The sequence below is a fragment of the Crinia signifera genome, chromosome 6 (genome assembly GCF_055691185.1).
Source record: "Crinia signifera chromosome 6, ASM5569118v1, whole genome shotgun sequence".
Lineage (NCBI taxonomy): Eukaryota > Metazoa > Chordata > Amphibia > Anura > Myobatrachidae > Crinia > Crinia signifera.
Window position 1 is genome coordinate 176,254,780 of NC_139222.1, and position 22,433 is coordinate 176,277,212.

The 22,433-nt window shown below is 42.7% G+C and overlaps 1 protein-coding gene across 1 annotated transcript in view; it reads left to right on the forward strand.

Moving 5' to 3' along the window:
• Window positions 1-22,433, forward strand: part of APOH (apolipoprotein H) — a 55,215-nt gene that overhangs the window by 20,042 nt on the left and 12,740 nt on the right. The window contains exon 4 of the mRNA XM_083148200.1: window positions 17,024-17,100. Coding sequence (XP_083004326.1) covers window positions 17,024-17,100 — 77 coding nt within the window. The remainder of the gene's footprint in view (window positions 1-17,023; window positions 17,101-22,433) is intronic.

Here is a 22,433-nt window from a genome sequence, read left to right on the forward strand (position 1 = left end):
AACCAACCAGCTTCTGATTTTGGTTGGTTGTTTATCACTCTCAATATTATTGAAGCTTAGTGCATCTGTCCCTTTTATTTTATTCTACAAGGGTACTAAAGATATCCTCAAATGTATAGTACAGTAGCTGTGTGTCTGTTGTTTGTATTTACCATCAGATAAACTTAAATAGTGAAATATAGACCATGGTCCCCAACCACTAACATGGTTCCATGAGACTTATGTACCACAGATGTGTAAAGATAAGCTGTGACAGGATGTGAGATAAGAGTTTTAAGTGTCGTAGGTTTGTCCAATGTGCCCGGAGGCAAGATAAATATTGGTGTGTATCCCCCCCCCCCCCCCCCCCCCACACACACAGCATCATTTATACATGTATGTATATATGCAAGTATGTGTGTGTTATACATATTATGTTTAAAATAAAGAGACTGTGACGTCTATGGTCCTGCTAGGAGAGGGTGTCAGCCACAGAAGCCAAATCTACAGCTTTTAATTAGCTGATTCAAACATTCAGGGAAGGAGAGGTCCCCCCCCGGAGAGCAGGAGCCTGGAGTTACACCTCTGAGAGTGTTTATTTTAATGTGACAGAACAAAAACACAGTAAATTAAAAACTAGTGCAATATAATATGAATATATAAAAAATAACTGCAATGAAATAAAAAAAGATATAAGATAACTGAATCTGATATGACAGTTATGTTATGATGGCCTGGAACAGAAGAAGGAAAGGTGCTGCATTGCAAGGATTCTAAAGCAAATTGTAAGACATCCAACAATCTTCCAAAGCCAGCAGAGGTCACAAGGCAGGCACCAGTCCAGAGTCCAGTACACATAAGGTACATGATCAGGGAATTCACCAGTAGGACAGAAATTATCCTGGGCCTGGACCAGGGGATAAATATGGATACATACTGTTCACTATGTAAACAGTGAGGCCAAGAGCAGGCCCATGTGCAGCCTTTTTCTGTGCATCCTCTCTAGATGGAAGCGCTCTTGACTAGGCACTAGGGTCATTAGTGCTGTTCCAGACTTTAGTGTGCATGTGCAGGTATCTGGAAAATGGCGTTATAGCCATTTCCACAGTGATTTTCCTCACAGGGAAAATGGCCTCCACAATATTTTCACAGTTATTTATGCTTTTAATGCAAATAAATGCATTTAGCCTTGCAGGCATTATACATTTAAACATAGTGGTTAAGTTAGATTTTCAAAAGTAGTACATTCTGCAGTAGATTTGACAGAGTCACTGTTGACAAAGCGACTATTAAACTCCTGCATGGATAGTTTCTGCCAACAGAGTCAGTGTAGACTAAATGACTACATAGTATACCCTGTGCCAGTGTAGAACCAAGAACTGCATTCTAGAAACGGGCAAATAAAAATGGACTAATAGAGGCTTCAACCTTAGTAGAATTATACAGTGTATTCGATCATAAAAACAGCTGCAAAAAAACTTTAATCTATGATGTGCTGTAAATAGATCCAAAATAACCACAAAAGGAAATACTAGAATTAAAGGGCAAACTGAAAGAAAGATCTTCCAACTGTATCTTTTAGTTTGGTTTGAATTATTAGACTAATAAGGTTTATGTTTTTGACATATTTTCTCTTCCACTTTGTTTATAGTACCCAACACCAAATTTACATTATTGCATATTAACCTAGAACTGTTTCCCAGAGTTGCGCCCCTCAATCCCACTTCCATTATTGCATCTGGTCCCACCTGTATTAAAAAGTAAAAAGGTAATAAAAATGCAGATAATGGTAATCATTTCATTACAAATTATATTAACTAATGATTGATCACTGTAAGTTAAGGCACCCTTAACATGCAAGCATTATATTAGACCCCTCTGGTCTAATATAAAGAGAACACACCGTGCAGCCCAGCGAACAGGTAAGCCCCCACTAGCATGCGAGGGGATGTGTACTCAAACACATCTCCTCGCATGCAGCCGAAGGGGAGAGAAATTATTTGACGGTCGCTGACCATCGAATGATGTATCTCCCCATCGGTAATAAGTAAGTCAAAACTGACTTTATTTGCACTGCTGATCGCAGAATATGGGCCTGCCCTCCCCGAGCAGGCAATGCCACGCCTGCATTCCCAGGGGAACCCCCAGTGTTTTTACGGGGATGCCCATAAAACACTGGGCGTTCCCCTGCTCCAGCCCCCTGTCCGCCCTCACACCCTCTGGAGCGAACGGCCGGCAAGTGTGAAACTTGCCGAAGCCGGTCACTCCTGGGATTTGCACATGCACATAAACATGCGTGCGCAAACCCCAAACATCGGGGAAGAATCCAATTTCGGCCCGCTACGTGCAGGTCTGAATAGGGCCCAGTATTCCGTGACCTGTCATTGTATGCAATCAGTGAACAGAACCACGTCCAGTTGTATCAAAATGACTGAACTTAAAAATGATTAGGACATTAGCATATATCATAATTATTATAATAATAATAATTTTCTCAGTTGGAAAATGTGCTAAATCTCACAGCTGGCACCAGCTTTCTCCAATCCAATCCATCTCTTGGAGACTATCTTTGAAATATATCACTATCCACTTCTCTCTTTACTGAGAATGTACAGAGCATTTATTTTCTGACATCCAGCCACAGATGCTCACAGCATCTGAATGCTTTACCTCAAACTGCTGGCAGACATACCCATCCCGAACAACACAAGATACTAGCTGTCATCTGCAGCCCCCTGGTCCTGGCCTGGTACCAAGTTCAGTCGTCTCAGCGTTTACATGTCACATTACAAGATCTGTCTTCTCCTAGAGATGATTTGTCTATGACAGAACAATTCTGTGTCCACTCATCTTGAAACTTGTGTTGAATGTAAGATATTTTTCTGGAAACCACTTTGGTGAAATGATTGAGATGGTGAGCGAGTTCGTGGATGTTGGCATAGACTCGAGTAAGACAGATGTTTTATGTCAGGAAGCTGTTCAAGCTTACTAAAGATATTTTGTTCCAGATGGAGCAACACTTTCTATATTTACTGTAAGCAGCAAGTATAAAAGTCTTTCCTTCTACTGGATAGCTGGTAAACATTTTGGGATAGATACTTGATAAGTATCAATAACTATTAATCACTTAATAAGCTATTAAAATGATATGTGCTTTATAATATAATGTATGGCATTAGTGACTCATGAAATGGATCTGACAAACAGAAGATCAGTAATTAAAAGATATATCCACTTTCATATATGTGGTGTCCATAAAATACACTACATTTGAACATACATATTTTGAAGGACAATAACAGTTTTAATTTAGTCTTAAGCTGGGTACACATCTATACAATCCCTGTTTTCTTGCGACCGTTCAATCGAGTGTAGACACGACCGACCATCCAGAAACACCAGCCGATACTCGTGTACACACCTGTACAATTTTACTTGCGACGTCCGATGGACTCCCGTCAAAACAGTCGCAAGAAAAAGATTGTACCACCGTACACACTCTCTCGATTTGGGCTATTTACAAGATATATAAAAACAAAATTATCATAATGGGTTGGGTTAAGGGCATACCAAAACAGAGGTGTGAGTACAGAACCTAAACAAAAGTCGGGGTACGCAGCCGGCAGGGTGACTATGGACAGATACGGCAAACTGCTATAAAGGGGTCCCCCCCCCTATAGGACTTACCTGACCAGGCTGAAGCCTGGTGCTGTCCCCGGTGACCATGGAGCGGTGGTCACCGGGCTGATTCAGTGTAAAAAATAGATGAAAAACTATTGTATTATACTGTGGAACAATGAGTCCCAGCAAGCCTCCCCCGCATGCTTATATGGAAAAGCCTGTGCTTGTCCCTCTGTACATTACTCTTAGGAGACCTCACAGGCTCAGTGCTGCCTCTGATTATAAACCCTCCCATGACGAGGCCGCTGCTGCTGCTATCTTCCATGGGCCTGAGAAGCATGTGATGAGCACCATCAATCAGAGCTCAGCACAATCTTCTCAGCCTCTGAACTCTTGTGCAGAGGGCCTTAGTCCATGTGCACTGCAGGTGGGACCGATGTAACTTGTGCAGAGAGAATTAGATTTGGGTGGGGTTTTACTTCAAAGTGAGATCTATATTGCAGTGTAAAAATAAAGCAGCCAGTATTTACCCTGCACAGAAACAAAATAACTCAAACCAAATCTAATTCTCTCTGCACATTTTAAATCTGCCCCCCTGCAGTGCACATGGTTTTGTCCATCTAAGAAGGATTTTGTCAGAAACAGTGAACTAGAATAAGGCCCAAAGTCTCTTGGGTCAACTCCCAGTAATGCACTGCACACTTGTGCAGTCAGTGTGCCTTGGCTCCCGATGCTCAACACCATTAATCATTGTCACATGACAGATAGGTGAAGCTGCAGCACTACCCCACTCCCATGCACAAAACCTTTAGCTTAAAAAAATGTTCACAGCAGGGGGCCCTAGATAGAGGGGGGGCCACCTGACCACCAGAGCCCCCCCTTAATCTGCCCTGCCCACCACCTTATGCATATTGATGATCTGGACCCTCTAAGGTCAGAGGCTTTCATCGGACCCGACTATATAACAATAATAAATATTGTAAATTAAGCTTGTGATAATAGGCAACAGTCACAGTAGGGATTGCAGATTGAATCACACATTCTGACACTACAGCCCTACTAAAAATGTCATATCTAGCCTGACTGCATACTTAAAAAAAATGTTTACATATGTAGACTTTTCCTCATGCATTCTTCTAAACCACACACTTTCCATTTGATTAGATAGTTCAAATGTTTCTTCATTTGGGAGTCCAGAATCTTCGCTGCAATAAATTTTTTTGCCCTTGAAATTTGTAGGAAGAAACAGTTCTAGATGTGGCAGAGGAAGATGACGCTAGTACCCAACACTGACAACATTTTTCTCATGACTTCTTGTGATAGCTGATGTTCATGGTTGCCTACCTGACCCTCTACTTCAGGGAGAAAATGCTCTGTTCCTGGACTTCCCTGGTAATGTATGAATACATCTCCTGTGGGGAGCTAGGTAATTGATAAGAAAGGTGTTTCACCACAGGTGATGGCAATCATACATTACCAGGGAATTCCAGGAGCAGAGCATTTTCTCCCTGAAGGAGAGGGTCAGGTAGGCCACCATGCTGAAGTTATCTACAGTAAGACATGGCAAAAAATAATGCAGACAACGTTTGGATGAAGGCTGTGCTGAGCCTCTCCTGCTGTATTCAATCATGTTGAGGATTGCCTTTAGTGGGCTTGTGTCTTGGGGTATGGCTGAAAACCGGAACAGGACAAAACCCCCGGACCGCCGGACCGGACATCAATCTCTGCATTTTGTAGCTTGTAGCCTCCGGTCCGGGGGGTGTCCTGTCTGGGGGCGTCTTGTCTGGGGGGCTGCCTGTGACACCTTTCACCAGGTAGAGGACGAGGGGTAGAATAAAGTCTCCCTGTATGGTCCGGGCATGTAGCAAAAACTGGACAGTCCGGGCCACATGGGGAGGCTGTAGTCTCCCCTCTCCCCATGTCCCTGGTGATAGCTATCACAGGGACCCCCCCCCCCGTACAAGACACCCCCCGGACAGGACACCCCCGGACCGGACCGTACAAGCTCCGGACTGCAGATTTTGATGTCCTGTCCGGCGGTCCGGAGTATAGTCCGGGTCTGGTTTTTACATAGTCCCTGTGTCTTGAACTGGTCTTTCTGCAGATTTTTCACATACTTTTAGGTTTTTATGTAGCTCCTGTGCCGTGGGAACTTCACTACTATTGGTGGGAACAGGAAATGGCTGATGATGGTATCCATAATACATAAAAAATTAACTATATAATGTGGTAGCATTTTAACAGTTATATGCTAACTCAGACAGTGAAATATATTCTCATTATGTTGTTGATATTTGCTTAATATTGGCAAATATTGCTCTAAACATTGGCTGACTCTTTCTGTTTGCTATTTGTCTGTGGATGTTACCAAGATGATATTGTTAATTGAAGTTGAAGCACTTCATAGAAAACTTTCCAAAAGTGCGAAGTAAACTGTGACCTTCCATCAGATAGAAAAGACTCTGGGAACTTGTGCAGTCTATAGAGATGTTTAATACACAAGTGGTCAGTCTGCGGTGCTGCAGGCAGTTTCGTCAGAGGTACTGTACATAATGTGCCATTTCAGAAAATGTATCAACAACCGGGATACGGTCATTTAGTCTACAGTATGTTAGTCGACAAGCATTGGGTCGACACCATTAGGTCGACGTGGTTCTATCATCTCTTTTTTTAATATTTTCGCCACTTCAATCCCTGATACAGGGAAACATATTACCGGGTCACACATAATTAATAAAAATGTATAATTGTGATGATGAAAATGATGGCCTGTTATTAATACATATGACTTACACACTAATTAAAGATATGACACATTGTTGTTTTTAGTCATTTGAGACGTTGTGGGTGAGGAGTGCGTCCTAGGAAACTGATTTCTTTCTCTTTTCTTATATGTTAACTACAAACCCCTAAACACATCTGCACTCTATACAAGTATTTCATTTACAGGCTTTATAATGTGGCAGGTGGCACTAGTAGTACTATTTCTCAGACTTTAATGGAAGTGCTGTGAGTGACGCTGGCATTTTTAATGGATATTTTGAAGATCTGTCATAGCAACGTTGGCACTCAAAGGGTTAATAAAAAATGTTTGCTTGGCAATTTTCACATCCTATTTTGATAAATTACCTTGGCACTCAAAGGGTTCACCATTGTGTGTCTCAGTGATATCACAGATTCCTTGCTACAGTGTGTGATAAGCTGCATCTACACAAATATTGTGTTAGCTGTTGCAATCACTGCTGTTTCTGTGTGACAGGTGAGGTATAATGATAACCTGCAAGAGGCGGGTTTAGAGCTAGGACTTTTGCGCAGTTATAGAGTCTGGTCAGTGACATATAAGTCCATTTTAGTCAAATTCATCATCGAATGCTGTGATATAGCAACTAAAGCAACTAAATAATGACTAAATAATAACAAGTGAACTTGTTGACCTTGATAAAGGGACATACTTGGCCTGGAAACGTTGGTCCGTTTTCTTTTTCCCATTATATTTTTTATGGAAATCCTCTGAGTGCCTCCTTTTCTTCTACTATATCCATCAATACTTTGGACAGGCACCGGGGTAATAGACCCAGAAGGGAGAGTGCTAGGCCACAAGGACTCTCTCTCTCTCTCTCTCTCTCTCTCTCTCTCTCTCTCTCTCTCTATCTATCTATATATGTCAGCTTCTCATATATATAAACAAAAAGAAGGAGCGTAGAGGGCGCTATTGTAAGTACCACCACCTTCAAGTAATTTGTTAAGGTGAACAATGATGCAAAGATATACAATTTAATAACATTTATTAAAAATGAAACATCTGTTTGATTCCAATTTGATTCAATTGATGTATAACTGCAAGGACAGAAGGCAACGCGTTTCGTCTCCGGGGAGACTTCCTCAGGGGTAAACAAGTTGAGCGGTATGTCAATCTAATGGAATCTTTAAAAATTCATAAAAAAATTGATGTCTCTATAGAGATCCGTTATGAAAGAGCATTGATAGTAGCACTTGAAAAGAGTGGGGGATATGAACCCGATATGAAAGGGCATCAATAGCAGCACTTGAAAAGAGTGGGGGGATATGAACCCGATATGACAGAGCAGTGGCGGATTCAGGGGGGGGGCACCCGGGCACGTGCCCCCCCTGCCATTCATTTTGTAGATGAGGACCAGAGCTTTCCAACGAGCCCAGCCCCATGTTTCTAGTCCCCCGTGAACCAGAGATATCGCCTGGCAAAGCTGTAACATTTTTTCCCCATAGGATAATATGGGACCCGTCAATTCCGACCCCCACCCAGTTCCGACAGCTGCCAGTTCCCCCCCCTGGCATCACAGGAGCTTGTGATTGATGTTATTCAATTCCAAATCGCTGGGCCTTCAATATGATACCAGGATGGTCCATATCTGTCAATCGGTTCCAGAAATATAGCGTGTAAATCGATTTTTTTTATTTTTGAAATGTTATTTCATGGCTGTTCATGTTCTTTGAGGGCAGATTACTCTGGAACCAAACGTTCCAGTTTTACTGGACCAAAATCATTCAAAGCCCACTCAAAAGTTCTTTAATATGATACTTGTCTCATGTAAATGGGTCAGTTAGTTCCGAAGATATAGCCGGTTAAATGAGAAAACTGGTTAAAGGGGGGGAGGGGTGGTTTTCTCTCCCCCTCACACCAGAAAATGCAGGGACTAGGCTGGTGTAAAAGGGGCCAACCTGGGAATGCATTTTCTGGTGTGAAATGGGTATTATTTCAAATAGCTGGGACCTGCAGTGCTCGGAATACAGCCAGGCTCTGCCACTGTCAGTGGCTATCACTTCTGCCTGGCGGCGGCTGTCCCCCATTTACCACAAGCATGTATTCCCCATTGGCAATGAGCATGTAATCCCACATGGCAACGAGCATGGAACCTCTGGCAATGAGCATGGAACCCTTGGCAATGAGCCTGTAGATAAGTAGCACTTACTGTATGTAGCATAATTTTTAATAGGCATTATGGTGTTTGGCATAATACATAATGGCCATCATGCCGTGTAACTTAACGTGCAATGGACATTATGGTGTAAATGTTTAATGCGCGCCTTTGGTGGACAATGTCCCTGTTTATAAAGCGTATTGTGAATTTTGGCTTAATCTGTGTGGCATTATGTGAATTTTGGCTTAATCCGTGTGGCATTATGTGAATTTTGGCTTAATCCATGTGGCATTATGTGAATTTTGTCTCAATCCGTGTGGCATTATGTGAATTTTGGCTCAATCCATATGGCATTTTATGAATTTGGCTCAATCCGTGTGGCATTATGTGAATTTTGGCTCAATCCATGTGGCATTATGTGAATTTTGGCTCAATCCATGTGGCATTATGTGAATTTGGCTCAATCCGTGTGGCATTATGTGAATTTTGTCTCAATCCATATGGCATCTTATGAATTTGGCTCAATCCGTGTGGCATTATGTGAATTTTGGCTCAATCCATATGGCATTTTATGAATTTGGCTCAATCCGTGTGGCATTATGTGAATTTTGGCTCAATCCATATGGCATCTTATGAATTTGGCTCAATCCGTGAGGCATTATGTGAATTTTGGCTCAATCCATTTGGCATTATGTGTTACCAGGACAGGCAGGTCCAACGCTCATCCGGAGCACCGACAGGAAACTTTCAGCCCACGCTGCTTTCCCCTCACGGAGTAACAGCGCGCCGAGATCCTCTTCGGGAACAGACAGCTGGTGGATTCCTGGACTCAGACAGCGAGCGTCACCGTACGGACGCTCACTGACAGTCTAAATGGCCCAGTGCGTCCAATAGGAGCGCACTGTTCTCTGACAAGCAGGAGAACAAGCCTATCACAGCGGTCTTACCCACTGTGACTCATCCAACCTCTAACAGGTTGGTTTGTCTGCGCGTCACTATGACAGACCATTCCTAATCCCTATCAGGATACATCGCGTCCAGCCGGACGGATTATATACACTTATAAACTTTGGTATAGTTTCCTAAGGCTTTACATAAAGAATATCACTTGTTTCCAGACAATAATATATTGCACAGAAAAAACATCTTTGCCGTTTAGCAATACAAATGCATTTTTGCTAAAAAATCATTAAATGTACACAAAACAATTCATATATAAAAAACATATTCATACTTACATTTTAAGAAACTTTTTTTTTTATAAAAATCATTTCCATAGGGTTATAAAAAGAACGATAAAAAGGGAGATGTACCATTTATATTACCGCAGAAAAGGTGTAATTTCATACCCCTTTTTCATACCTTGTGGGGCAAGGGTGTTCAGGTTCAGGATCCAGAAAGATTTTCTTTTTATCAGGTCCTAATCCCTATACCCCCCCCCCCTTCTATTGGGATACACAATTTCGATACCCTTTCACCTAAGACTGGATAGGTCTCCATTATGAAATTGTTTAAAATGTCTAGGGATGCTATTTATTTATTTATTTACAGTTTCTTATATAGCGCAGCATATTCCGTTGTGCTTTACATAGGGGACAGTGATACAACAAAACAGGGTATTTACAGACAGTCAAAATGTAGGAGGGCCCTGCTCGCAAGCTTACAATCTATAGGGAAATAGGCATTGATACATAAGGATAGATACTGTATTCTTTATTGCATGCTATGGTTTAGAACCCCATTCTTTATATTTCGGATGTGTTCTAGAATCCTAATTTTCAAGTTATGTTTAGTTTTTCCTACGTAAGCTTTGCCACATCCACATGTCAGAAGATAAACCACAAAAGTTGAGTTACAGTTAATAAACTGTTTCACTCGCATTTTGTCTCTAATTTTGTCTCCTTTATCCATATGTGGACATATTTTACAACGCCCACACGGAAAGCAACCTTTTATATCTAACATATTTCTGGAACCTATGTTGTTCTCTGAGTTCACAAGTTGGCTTTTTGTTACCATGGATTTAACTGTATTGGCTCTCTTGAAAATAACCTTTGGTTTATCCTCAATGTGCTCCCTCAGAACTGGGTCCAACTTTAAGTTGTGCCAATTCTTTTCCATAATCTTTCTAATCTCCTTCTGCTTATCACTATATTTGGTGACAAACAAGCAGTTTACTTTATCATTATCTACCAGGGTGTTTCTTTCCTTATATTTTAGAGTGTCCTCTCTATTAGTTTTTTTAGATTTCAAGAGGGCCGACTCCACCAAGCTGGTCGGGTATCCCCGTTCACGGAATCTTGTTTTGTAAATCTCTGCTTGCTTGTCAAAAACCTCTATATTTGTGCAGTTTCGTCTCAAACGTAAAAACTGTGAAAAGGGTATGTTGTTTTTCCAGGAGTCTAGATGACAACTAGAGTACTCCAGGTAACTCAGAGTTGCAGAGTTAAAACCACGTGCCCAATTTATCTTCTCCCTTTGGTCAGACGTGTCATTAGGTACTCTTTTCTTCAGGGTATCTTCTCTAGGAATCATCTCCAATTTGGCCATGGATTGATCAATGATGTCCTGGGTGTATCCTCTGGCCAAAAACTTGTCACCCATTTTCTTCAAGTTAGTAGGCAGTTTGTCTGTTTCACTGGTGATACATTTGACACGTAAGAGCTGTGAATAAGGGAGACTCTTTTTTGTCGATATTGGATGGTGACTATCTGCTGCAAGTAATGTATTGCGGTCGGGTTTGTAGAAGATGTCTGTTTCAATTTTGCCAGATTTTTTGTAAATATTGACATCCAAATAATTGATTGAGTCTTGATTTGATATGTACATTTTATAGGGCAGTCCAGCTTGTTGATATCCTCCATGTGTGACTGAAAAACGGTTTCTCAACATCCCCATAACAGAAAGACATCTTCTATATACCGACCATAGAAAAAAATGTGTGCTTTCAATTCGGGTGAAAAAAATAGTTTTTGTTCAAGGTCGTACATATATATACGTTAGCGTATGAGGGTGTGACGGGCGAACCCATTGCACACCCCGTACACTGTTGAAAAAGTTCCCCATTGAACATGAAAAAGTTACGGTATAAACTGAGTTTCAAAAGCTCAATCATAAATTCTGGTTGGGGCCCTTGATACAACACATCATTTTCCATTGCAATTTTCATGGCTTCTATGCCACCATTATGAGGTATGCTCGTATATAGGCATGAAATATCCAAAGAGCATAACCAAAGGTCCTCTGGGATGTTTTCCAATCTTCTCAGTTTTAGTAAGAGATCTGTGGTGTCTCAAAGATAGGTGGATTGTGCTTGGACACACGGTTGGATAAAGTAATCCGGCACCAGAGCCACTTTGCTGTAAATAGATTCACGAGCTGAGATAATTGGGCACCCGGGTGGATGGCATGGATTCTTATGGACCTTAGGTAGGCAGTAGATAATGGGTGCCCTAGGGAAGTTTTTAAGTAGCTGCCCAATTCTGCTGGGATAACACAGTCCTTACCTGCTTGGTCCAGTATGTGATCCAATTCCTCTTTATACTGTACAGTGGGATCTGCTGGAAGACGGTCATAAGTTTCTGTATTATTCAATTGTGAATAGACTTCTGTCTTATAATTGGATAGTGTTTGTAGGACTATCCCCCCACCCTTATCGGCTGGGAGTATCATCACATCGTCCTTTTTGCAGAGCTCTTTGATGGCTTTCCATTAGTCCGCAGACAAGTTGGAGAATTTGGGTTTGGTAGTTTTTTGCTTCTCATTTACTTGAAACTCTAAAGTTTTGATAAAGCTCTGGATGGCTGTGTTGGAGGAGAAGGGCTCAAACTTGGATTTGTTTATAAATTTCGAATATTTATTATCAACCGTGGTTGTATCAACATGATCTTTAAAATAATCTTGTATCTTTAATTGGAGATGTAAGCGAGAGGTCTCCAGTTTCCATTGGAAATCATCATAACTATTTGTGAGTACGAATGAGAGTCCACAATTCAATACTTTAATTTCTGCAGGGGACAAGGGTGGAGATTCTCTAAACTAAAAATGCGGTAAAAACCCCGTTATCAGGGTTTTCATGGTTACCGCGACGGGGGGCATCGCCAGAAAAATCTATGGGCTTCTACCGCGACCCGCACCGGACCTGTGACCTCCTCCCCCTACACTATGATTCTCTTCTGGGTGCAGGGAGGAGGAGAGCCCGGTGCAGCAGCGCCGGATAAGGGAGGGAGGGGGGAGCCACTGGGACCCGATGGGACCTGTCGGGACCCGATGGGACCCGCTGACTCACCGCAAAGGACAGCTGTCCTTTACCATAATTATCGCATATATTAGAGCATATGCGATAATTATGTATGCAAAGGGGGCGGAGCTGGGCTGCCGATGTTAGAACATCCCGCCCAAGGTCTGATCTGTCAAGTTAAATATCGCATTTATTTCTTGCAGTTTTTGGGAACTGCGCCGCCTCTTCTGGTAGGTCTAGATCTGCCCCGCACGCAGCATGGGTCCTTATCCCTAAAGTGGGCTTCCCTGTGATTTTAGATTTGTTTTTATGTTTATTTCTATCCTTAGAGGTCGATTCTGGAATCTCCCACGCTGAAGATTGGGAGTCTCTGGTGGAGTGTTTTAGAACTAAGCAGTCTGTCATTCCTACAGACAAATACCAATTTATTGTATTCCTGCAAACATAGGAAGATTTACTGTATTTTCTGTTAATATAAAAATCATTTTTGTCTACAATATGTTCCCGTCAGGTCTGAAATGCATACGCCAGGGATGCTTAGAAGCGGGAGTTGTTTGGCTGTCATAGGGTACCACAGCCAGTTACTCACTCAGAGATGAACTGAAACCGTGAAATTCTAGGAATGGGAATTGGCCAAGTGACAGAATAGGCTGAGTACACAGTGTTACAATGCAGAACCTTTCTTGAGGCTCTAGTGAGGTCTGGGACATTTTTGGACAAAATGCTGAGACCGAGAGCGCTTAAAATAAACTGAAAAACAAGATTATAGAAGCATGTGGAGTATGTATGTCACAGTCCAGCTGCTGTGAATAATTCCTTCGGTACTTATGTAGTATCTGGGCTGCCGATTTTTTGATTGTATGCCTTAAGTTAAGGCATACAATCAGATGCGATGCGATGCGATATCGCATCGCATCGCATCGCATCGCATCCGATATCGGATGCGATGACCCGATTTTTCCATAGGAATCAATGTTAAAATGATTCCTATGGAAAAATGGGTCCTTTTCATACCCCTACTATCCAAGTGGGCATGGAGTTGGATATAAACCTGTGGCGAGCGTAGCGAGCCACCGAGCCCGAAGCGTGGCGAGCGAAGCGAGCCCCGCGAGGGGACGGTATTCGGCCCCTCGCGGGGCTCGCTTCGCTCGCCACGCTTCGGGCTCGGTGGCTCGCTACGCTCGCCACAGGTTTATATCCAACTCCATGCCCACTTGGATAGTAGGGGTATGAAAAGGACCCATTTTTCCCATTGAATTCCATGTTAAAATGGACTCAGTCCATTTTAACATTGATTCCTATGGAAAAATCGGGTCATCGCATCGCATCGCATCGCATCGAATCGCATGGTCGCATGCGATGCGATGCGATCTCCCGATCCGACCCGATTTAGAAATCGGCAGCCCAGATACTACATAAGTACCATTCCTTCAAATTCTTTTTCCAGAAACACACTGGTAGTAGGTTAGATCTATGTTAGCATTACTGCATTATTTTAAATTCAATTATTAATGATTTGGACAGCAGAACCTTTCCTTCTGTTATGCTGTACATTTATTTTGTATCTTACAAAAACAATCGGGTTTATTTACATTTGGAGGCATGGCCCTATAGCTTTCAATAAATGCTATTTTGTTCTGCATTTGTGCATAAAAATTGTATTCTTGCATCCATATAGTTTATGCATATTCCTGTTTTGGCCTATGAAAGCTACTCTGCAGTCAGAAACGAAGGGCCTATTGCATAGTTGAAACTGAAGTCTGGGGGCTGAGCAGATACACCAGGGAGACACTAATTGCTGTGTCCCAGTAAGCTAACACTACGTTCCAGCAGACCAGTGGCATATCTATAATGTGGTGCACACGGGCCCTGAGTCCCAGGGGGGCCCACACCGCGCACACTGTACCCATTTGGGAAATATTTACCCTACAAGAAGCACTATAGAAATCACTGTAAAAATGGCGCAGCAGGGAATTTTATGGCAATTTGCTCATGCATAGTGGAGCCTTTGCGATCTAGTGCTCAGACTCCAAAGCACAGCGGAGGTTCACACAAGTGCAGTAAGGTCTGAGCACTGGACCACTCAGACCTTACTGCTCCTCGCAGAAAGGTAGAGGCCAGACCGAGGAGGCTGCACACAGGCCTCCTCCTCTCTAAAAGATGCCCCTGCCGCAGACATCTGCCAATATTAACGAAAAAAGACTCAGTCGTATTCATATTCTTAATACGAATCAATACGACTGGCTACAGACATATTTTTCAAGAAATACGATTGGTAAATAGGGCAGATTTACTAAGCTGCCCTATTTACAAACTCGTAATTGGACAATGGTGTAGCCAATCATATTGTGTCTGATATAAATTCGTATTTAGCGGCCGTATATACAAATTCGTATTGACAGTCTGCACGGATCAGTCTGCAGGCTGCAGTGTAAAAATATAGAAAAATAAATAATTTAAAAAAAATGGCGTGGGGTCCCCCCCATGGCTGTACCCAGCCCCAGGGTCAAAGAGCCAGTCCTGGTTTTAAAAATGAGAGAAACAAACATTGCTCAGTTTTATCTCATATTTATTTATAAATATAAATAAGTAAGAGTGAAATGACTATCGGTGTGTACACACGGGTACAATCAGCATAAGAGTTTGACTATGTAGTCAAAATCGAATGCAGATCGCAAAGGTTTATAGCCTTGCGATCCCAATGCGCGCTCCCGTGGCAGCACAAATCGAAACCCAGATAGACAGGGCTGCAATGACTATACAGTGCAGATCTGCACTATATCGTCCAAATCTCATGCATGTTGGGTGGCTTGCCGTGCAATTCGGTCCAGATTGCAAGCCTAATCGTCCGTGTGTAAGCACCATATCACTGTAATAAAGCTGTCACTGTGTTTGAATGCATCTATTTCATTGATTGGAAAATACCTTCCCAAAACAATGGGTTTATTTTGTAAACATCTAAACATGGAAAATCAAGAAATACCATTTGCCCTGCGAGTTAGCACTTTTGTAACTAAACATCAGTATACAAAATGTACATGCATATTTACTCAGTGCTATTTTCAGCAGGAACCAGCATATTAAGCTTGGAGAAGAGATAAACTGGAGATAAAGCGGAGAAAAGGTAAAAGGAGATAAAGCACCAGCTGTGCTTGAAAAAGACAGTTGGGAGTTGATTGGCTGTGCTTTATCTCCTTTTACCTTTTCTCCGCTTTATCTCCAGTTTATCTCTTTTCCAAGCTTAATAAATCTGCCCCTCAGTTCCTGAACCTCTAATTAAATATGACATCATCTGGAACTGGGTTCCTGAACCTATTCTGGGCCAAAATGTACTTTCCAAAAGATAAGTTTTATTTTCAAGTCCCCTGTGAGTGCCTTTGTTTCTAAATACAATCTTTCTTTTTCTCTCTCTTTCTTGTTCTCTCTCTCTTTTTCCCTCTCTCTCTTTCTTCCTCTCTCTCTCTCTCTCTCTGGCCCTTATTCTGATCGGATCGGTACGGCCCGCGTGCGGCCGTACCGCCGATGTTTTTACTCTGCACATGCGCAGAGGTGAATCTGCGCATGTGCAGCCCCCTTCGCCGCAGACGTATTTCGTCCGCCGCAAAGGGGGCGTATAGGGGCGTGAGAGGCATCATGCCCTCATTTCCCTATGTGTACGCCCCGCGTTTCATGGGCGTTCCCATGCAAACGCGGGGCGTACGCATGGTAATGAGGCCATGACGCAACTCATGGGGGCGGAAAGCTGACGTCGCCGGATGTCAGCTTTCAGCCCCCATACAAGCTACCACACGGACGATTGTCCGTGTGGTCTCAGCTTGCGGGAGCTGCCGCGGCGTGCGGACCTGCCTTCGATGGTCGACGACCATCGAATGCAGGGGGCAGCTCCCACCATGGTGGAGGCGTAGCCTCCACCATTTTTATGCGGATCGCCAGCCGTCCGTGTACGGACGGCCGTGGCGATCCGTAGGGTGGGCGGGGATTCGTCTGGTGCGGTCGGAGCCGCATATGCGGCTCGACCGCACCAACCAGAATAAGGGCCTCTGTCTCTCTCTCTCTCTTTTTTTTCTCTCTCTCTCTTTCTTTCTTTCTTTCTTTCTTTCTTTCTTTCTTTCTTTCTCTCTCTCTCTCTCTCTCTCTCTCTTCATTTAATTGATCCACCCCCAGACCCAGAGTTCCTGGACCTATTTTTCCAGAAAAATAGTACTGCACATACTTAATATGAAGCACATACTGTATGTTTCAATTATATTGTATTTATATAGTAGTTTGTTGTTCTGTCTTCCAGGTATAGATTACGTGGCGCTAATGAGAGCTTGTGCATGGAGACTGGAACATGGAGTGCATTGCTCCCCACCTGTGAACGTAAGTTTCATCACCGCTCAACAATTATCAATATGCAAATGCAATTTGTTAATAAAAGCAGTTACACAGTATGTGTTCTCTCTAACTTCTACCAGGAATTATACTATAGTTTAGGTATATAAAAATGGTATTTTAAATATACTTGACTATATACTAATAAAACCATTACATTTGGCAAATACATTTTTTAAGAGTTTTTATTCTGTTCCTCGTTAAGAAAATATTTTTTAATCTTTGCGCATTCATTTCTTATTTTACTAAAAAGGAGAGATAAAAGCTAAACAACTTTGTAAAAGGACAAACCATGCTGCAATTCAAAGGGTGTATATATAATATATATCCCAGTGGTATGTATATATATATATATATATATATATATATATATATATACCCAGATGACCGGCACTCCTATAGTAAAACAACAGTACAGGTGCCCCTCCAAACCAATAAATATATATGTCCAGCAAGCGGGTGGCACTCTGATACAAAAATAACGTAGGCGACACGGTGGTCTTAGGTCAACGTTTCAGGGATCTGGTCGACCAGATCCCTGAAACGTTGACCTAATACCACCGTGTCGCCTACGTTATTTTTGTATCAGAGGGCCACCCGCTTGCTGGACATATATGTGTGTGTGTGTGTGTGTGTATATATATATATAGATGCAAGGCCAGGATGACATTTGACACCCACTTATTTCAGTGTCCACCCGACCGTTGTGTCTAACTACTACTCTGCCCTGCACAGCTCATTTCTTACTGTGTATTTGTACTATTTATTTCGATACTGTGTTTTGTTTATGGCCGCTGCATCCTGACCTTGCATCTCATGCTGTATGGTCCCGGCTTATGGCATTCTGGACGGGTTGCCGGGGACACGCTCTATCTCGCAGCGTTGCTATGCTGTGACGATGGGGTGACGTCAGTAGTGTGCGCCTCGACCCAGCCGAGGGGAGAGACGCACTCTGCACCCGGCGCCCGTCCAGTCTACACGTAGCCGGTAAGTATTAGCCTATTTATATGTGGGTCCTGCCGCCGTGCGGGCATTCTGTATGCTGCTTGTTAATGTTACATTCTGTCTTGATGACGATACTTGCGAGTATCGAAACGTCGACCTTTTGATCATGTAACTTGTTCTATTTGCTACATAAAAACTTTCTTGAATCAAGTCCCCTGGAGTGACAATTATTCCATACCACTTCTATATATACATATATATACATATATATATACATATATATATATATATATATATATATAGAGAGAGAGAGAGAGAGAGAGAGAGAGACAGGAGAGTCCGGCACTCGTAAGTGACTGAGTGCAAATGAAGCACAAAATGACAAGTGCTGAGGTGCCTTCCTCGAATAATCAACAAAGATGATAATCCAAACAGTACTCCAACGAAAGCGGCACTCACTCAGGCTTAGTTAAAAGGTCCTTTATTGGTCCAACGGTTTCGAGGTTTCCCCCGTCGTCAGGGACAGCAGCACACAGACTGCACAGTTACAAACAACATTTATATACCCCCACAAGACACCCCCCCAGAAAACAATTAAAAACACCTGCACATACGATTTGCAATGAGAGAACTCACCTGCTCAGCATCATGCGCCCGGCGTCTGAAACCGGAAGCTGTCATTGTCCCGGGCCAGACGGCGTCACAATGTGCAGCAGGCTAACCAGCACTTCCGCCAACCAAGCATTCACCGCCACGCCAGTCATGGCCGGAAGCGGGAACCCAAAGCTGACGGAGGCTGGAGCAGAGTCTCAGATAGCGGTTGCCTAGCAACCCGAAACAAATATACAAATGGACGGCAGCGTATGGTGGAAACAGGCAAACGCGCTGCATAGCCTCCTTACAAGCAAACGTTTTTATGCATATATGAAAAAGGCTTGCCCTAATTAGGGAAAGCATAATGAATATAGGAAAACTCTTTAATAAATAGAAAGAGAAGCATATGAGGCTCGGCTGCGTTGCGTGTATCCACCACATACTAATTTCTTAAATAAAAAACAGTACCAATGTGACAATGTGTCACAGTGAAAATGCAGACAAACAAATGGAATAAACCCTGTTATGACATCAGAACAAAGGAAAATTCAACTATAACATGAAACATGGCAATAATGATCAAATGGTATAGCAATAGTGTTATAGTGTACATACATCACATTACAGCATAAATAAACCAAAGTAGGAAAATTTTTAATCAATAAGGATCGTGGCAGTCATTATACTCAAATGTATACATAAAAAGAAAGATAACGATAAAGCATAAAAAAGGGGATCACAGAACCCCATACAGTATGTCACAGGTAACATTGGAGGCCCAAAGTCTCGTTGAGCCCCCCCCCCCGGGGACAGTGTGTTTAATTGATAAATCCAGCGGGACTCGCGTTGCATGAGGATCTTATTTCTGTTACCACCCCGCAAAGGGCGGGGAATATGATCAATAATAATAGATTTTATTTGGCTGACATTATGGTTTTTCAACAGGCAGTGTCGTGCCATAGGCTGGTCACTATATCCCTTAGTGAAGGCCTGTGAAATCGCTGTCCTATGTAGGGCCATGCGTTCTTTAAATTGACGCTGGGTTTTCCCCACATAGGACAGCATGCATGGGCATGTGAGAAGGTATATCACGTACGTAGAGGAGCAAGTGAGAGGAAAGTTTATTGAAAACAACTTATCACAATGAGGATGTTTAAATGTATCCCCCACTGTCATGGTCTTACATGTAGTGCAACCCAGACAGCGGTGGCATCCATTTTTTCTGGATAAAAAATGTGTCGGTTTCTGATTGCTCCACCCTGTGATATCCAACTTCCCAATCGAATCTTTGATGTTGCTTGACCTAGTGTAGCTAGGTAACAGTCTGGCATTATGTAGTAACGGTAAGTCTCTATCAGAGGATACAACGGGCCACCATTGTTTAGCTTTTTTAGTGGTATACTTGCTGGCTGGGCTAAATTTGTTGACCCAGGGTATTAAAGTTTTAGGGTCTGCAATTTTAGTTTTAGTTTTCAGGGTTTTGTCTCTGGAAATGCTTAAGACTTTTTGTTTAGATCTATTTATTAAGGCACGTGGATACCCCCTCTCTATAAATTTATTCGCCATTACATCTAGAGCAGGCTCCACTTGTGAAGGCTCAGATGTAATGTGTCTAGTGCGTAGAAGTTGGGAATAGGGTAAACCTTTGCGAAGGGGTAGTGGATGCACACTGTTGTGCCTTAGAATTGTATTTCTATCAGTTTTTTTTTTAAATAAAGCCGTAATAATTTTGCCCTGGTCAATAGTTATATCCACATCTAAAAACTGAACATTTGTCTGATTAATAGAAAAGGTAAGTTTCACCGGGATGCGGTCATTTGGTCTACTGCATTATGGTCGACAGTCATTAGGTCGAATCCATTAGGTCGACATGCTAAAAGGTCGACATGACTCTAGGTCGACATGGGAAAAGGTCAACATGATTCTAGTTCGAAAGGTCATTAGTTCGACAGGTCATTAGTTCGACAAGGTCATTAGTTCGACATTGTCTATGTCGACATTCACAAGGTCGACATGGAGTTTTTCACTGTTTTTTGAGCCAACATGTGCCGACAGGCGGTATTTCATGCCCTACCATCCACTAGGGTGTGGTGGGAGAATAAAATAGTGTGCCGAGCGTAGCGAGGCACCGTGCCCGACGCATTGCGAGCGCAGCGAGCGATGCGAGGGGATGCAGTGCACTTTAAACTGTGTCCATGTCGACTGTGTTGACATTCAGGTAAAAAAACAGTGAAAAACCCCATGTCGACCTTGTGAATGTCGACATAGACAATGTCGAACTAATGACATTGTCGAACTAATGACCTGTCGAACTAATGACCTTTCGACCTAGAATCATGTCGACCTTTTCCCATGTCGACCTAGAGTCATGTCGACCTTTTAGCATGTCGACCTAATGGATTCGACCTAATGACTTTCGACCATAATGCAATAGACCAAATGATCCCAACCCGTTTCACCACATGGTTGGTTTCATTGTGCTTAGTTAATAACTCAGCCAATGATTTTTCTGTACCCGACCAAAAAATGTATAAATCGTCTATGTAACGATAATACAAACAGACCTGATCCTTGAGGTGGCCATGTTGGAAAAACAGCTGTTGTTCCACTTCATGCATAAATGTGTTTGCATAAGCCGGGGCCACTGCAGACCCCATGGCTACGCCAGACTGCTGCAAGAAAAAAGAGCCATCATGCAAAAAATAATTTCTTGTTAGTACCAGCAATAATAATTTGATAAACAAATCAACAGGTGGGCCACAGTACAACGGATTGCCCAAAATTAAATGCCTCACAGCCTCCACACCTGCCTCATGTGGGATACAAGTGTAGAGGCTGGAGACATCCGCCGTACATATACACGCAATATTGGATACATCCTGTGTTAGCTCCAGATCCCTGAGGATAATTAACAGGGAAGTAGTGTCCTTTAAGTATGATGGAAGCGCTTGGACACATGGAATTAACAAACTGTCCAGATAAATGGAGACTGGCTGGTATAAGGACCCCCTGGCCGAAATGATAGGTCGACCAGGGGGGTCCTTCAGGCCCTTGTGGACCTTTGGGATGGAATAAAATAAAGGCACAATCGGATAGTCCACTGTTAGAGCGGTCTTCAGATCCGCTGAGATCTCTCCCATTCTAACAGCCTCACATAGCACTGCGACAAGTTCCGCCTTATAGGTCCAAGTCGGATCCTTCTTGAGGTGTAAATAGGTGACAGAGTCCTCCAACTGGCGGTTACACTCTTTGCGGTAATCATGTATGCTCTGTACCACGACTGCTCCGCCCTTATCTGCCCCTCTTATAACAATGTCCCTTTGGGATGATAGGGACTTAAGGGCTGTTCTTTCCTCTGTAGTTAGATTGTCCTCCCTGGGACCACTTATAGGTCTCTCTTGTAATGTTTCAACTTGTTGATCCATTAAACGGGAAAATGTTCGAATAGAGGGATTCATAGTCATAGGGTCAAATTTTGACCTTTTTGCAATCTTTTTTAATTGAGGTGGTATCTCTTCATGAGCTGTATCCGATTGATTTGGCTGTTTTTTGCCAAAGTAGTCCTTCAGGCGTAATGTACGGTTCAGTTTAAAAGTATCTACTTTCCATTGGAAAGGATCAAGTTGTTTTGTAGGGACAAATGAAAGTCCTTTTGCCAACACTTGTATCTCGGCTGCGGACAATACGGTATTAGACAGGTTGAAAACTAGGTCCTGGTTTTGGCAGCCCTGCCTTTTCTGGTCCCTCTTTTGGTCGCGGCTGTTTTGCCCCACCCTCCTTGT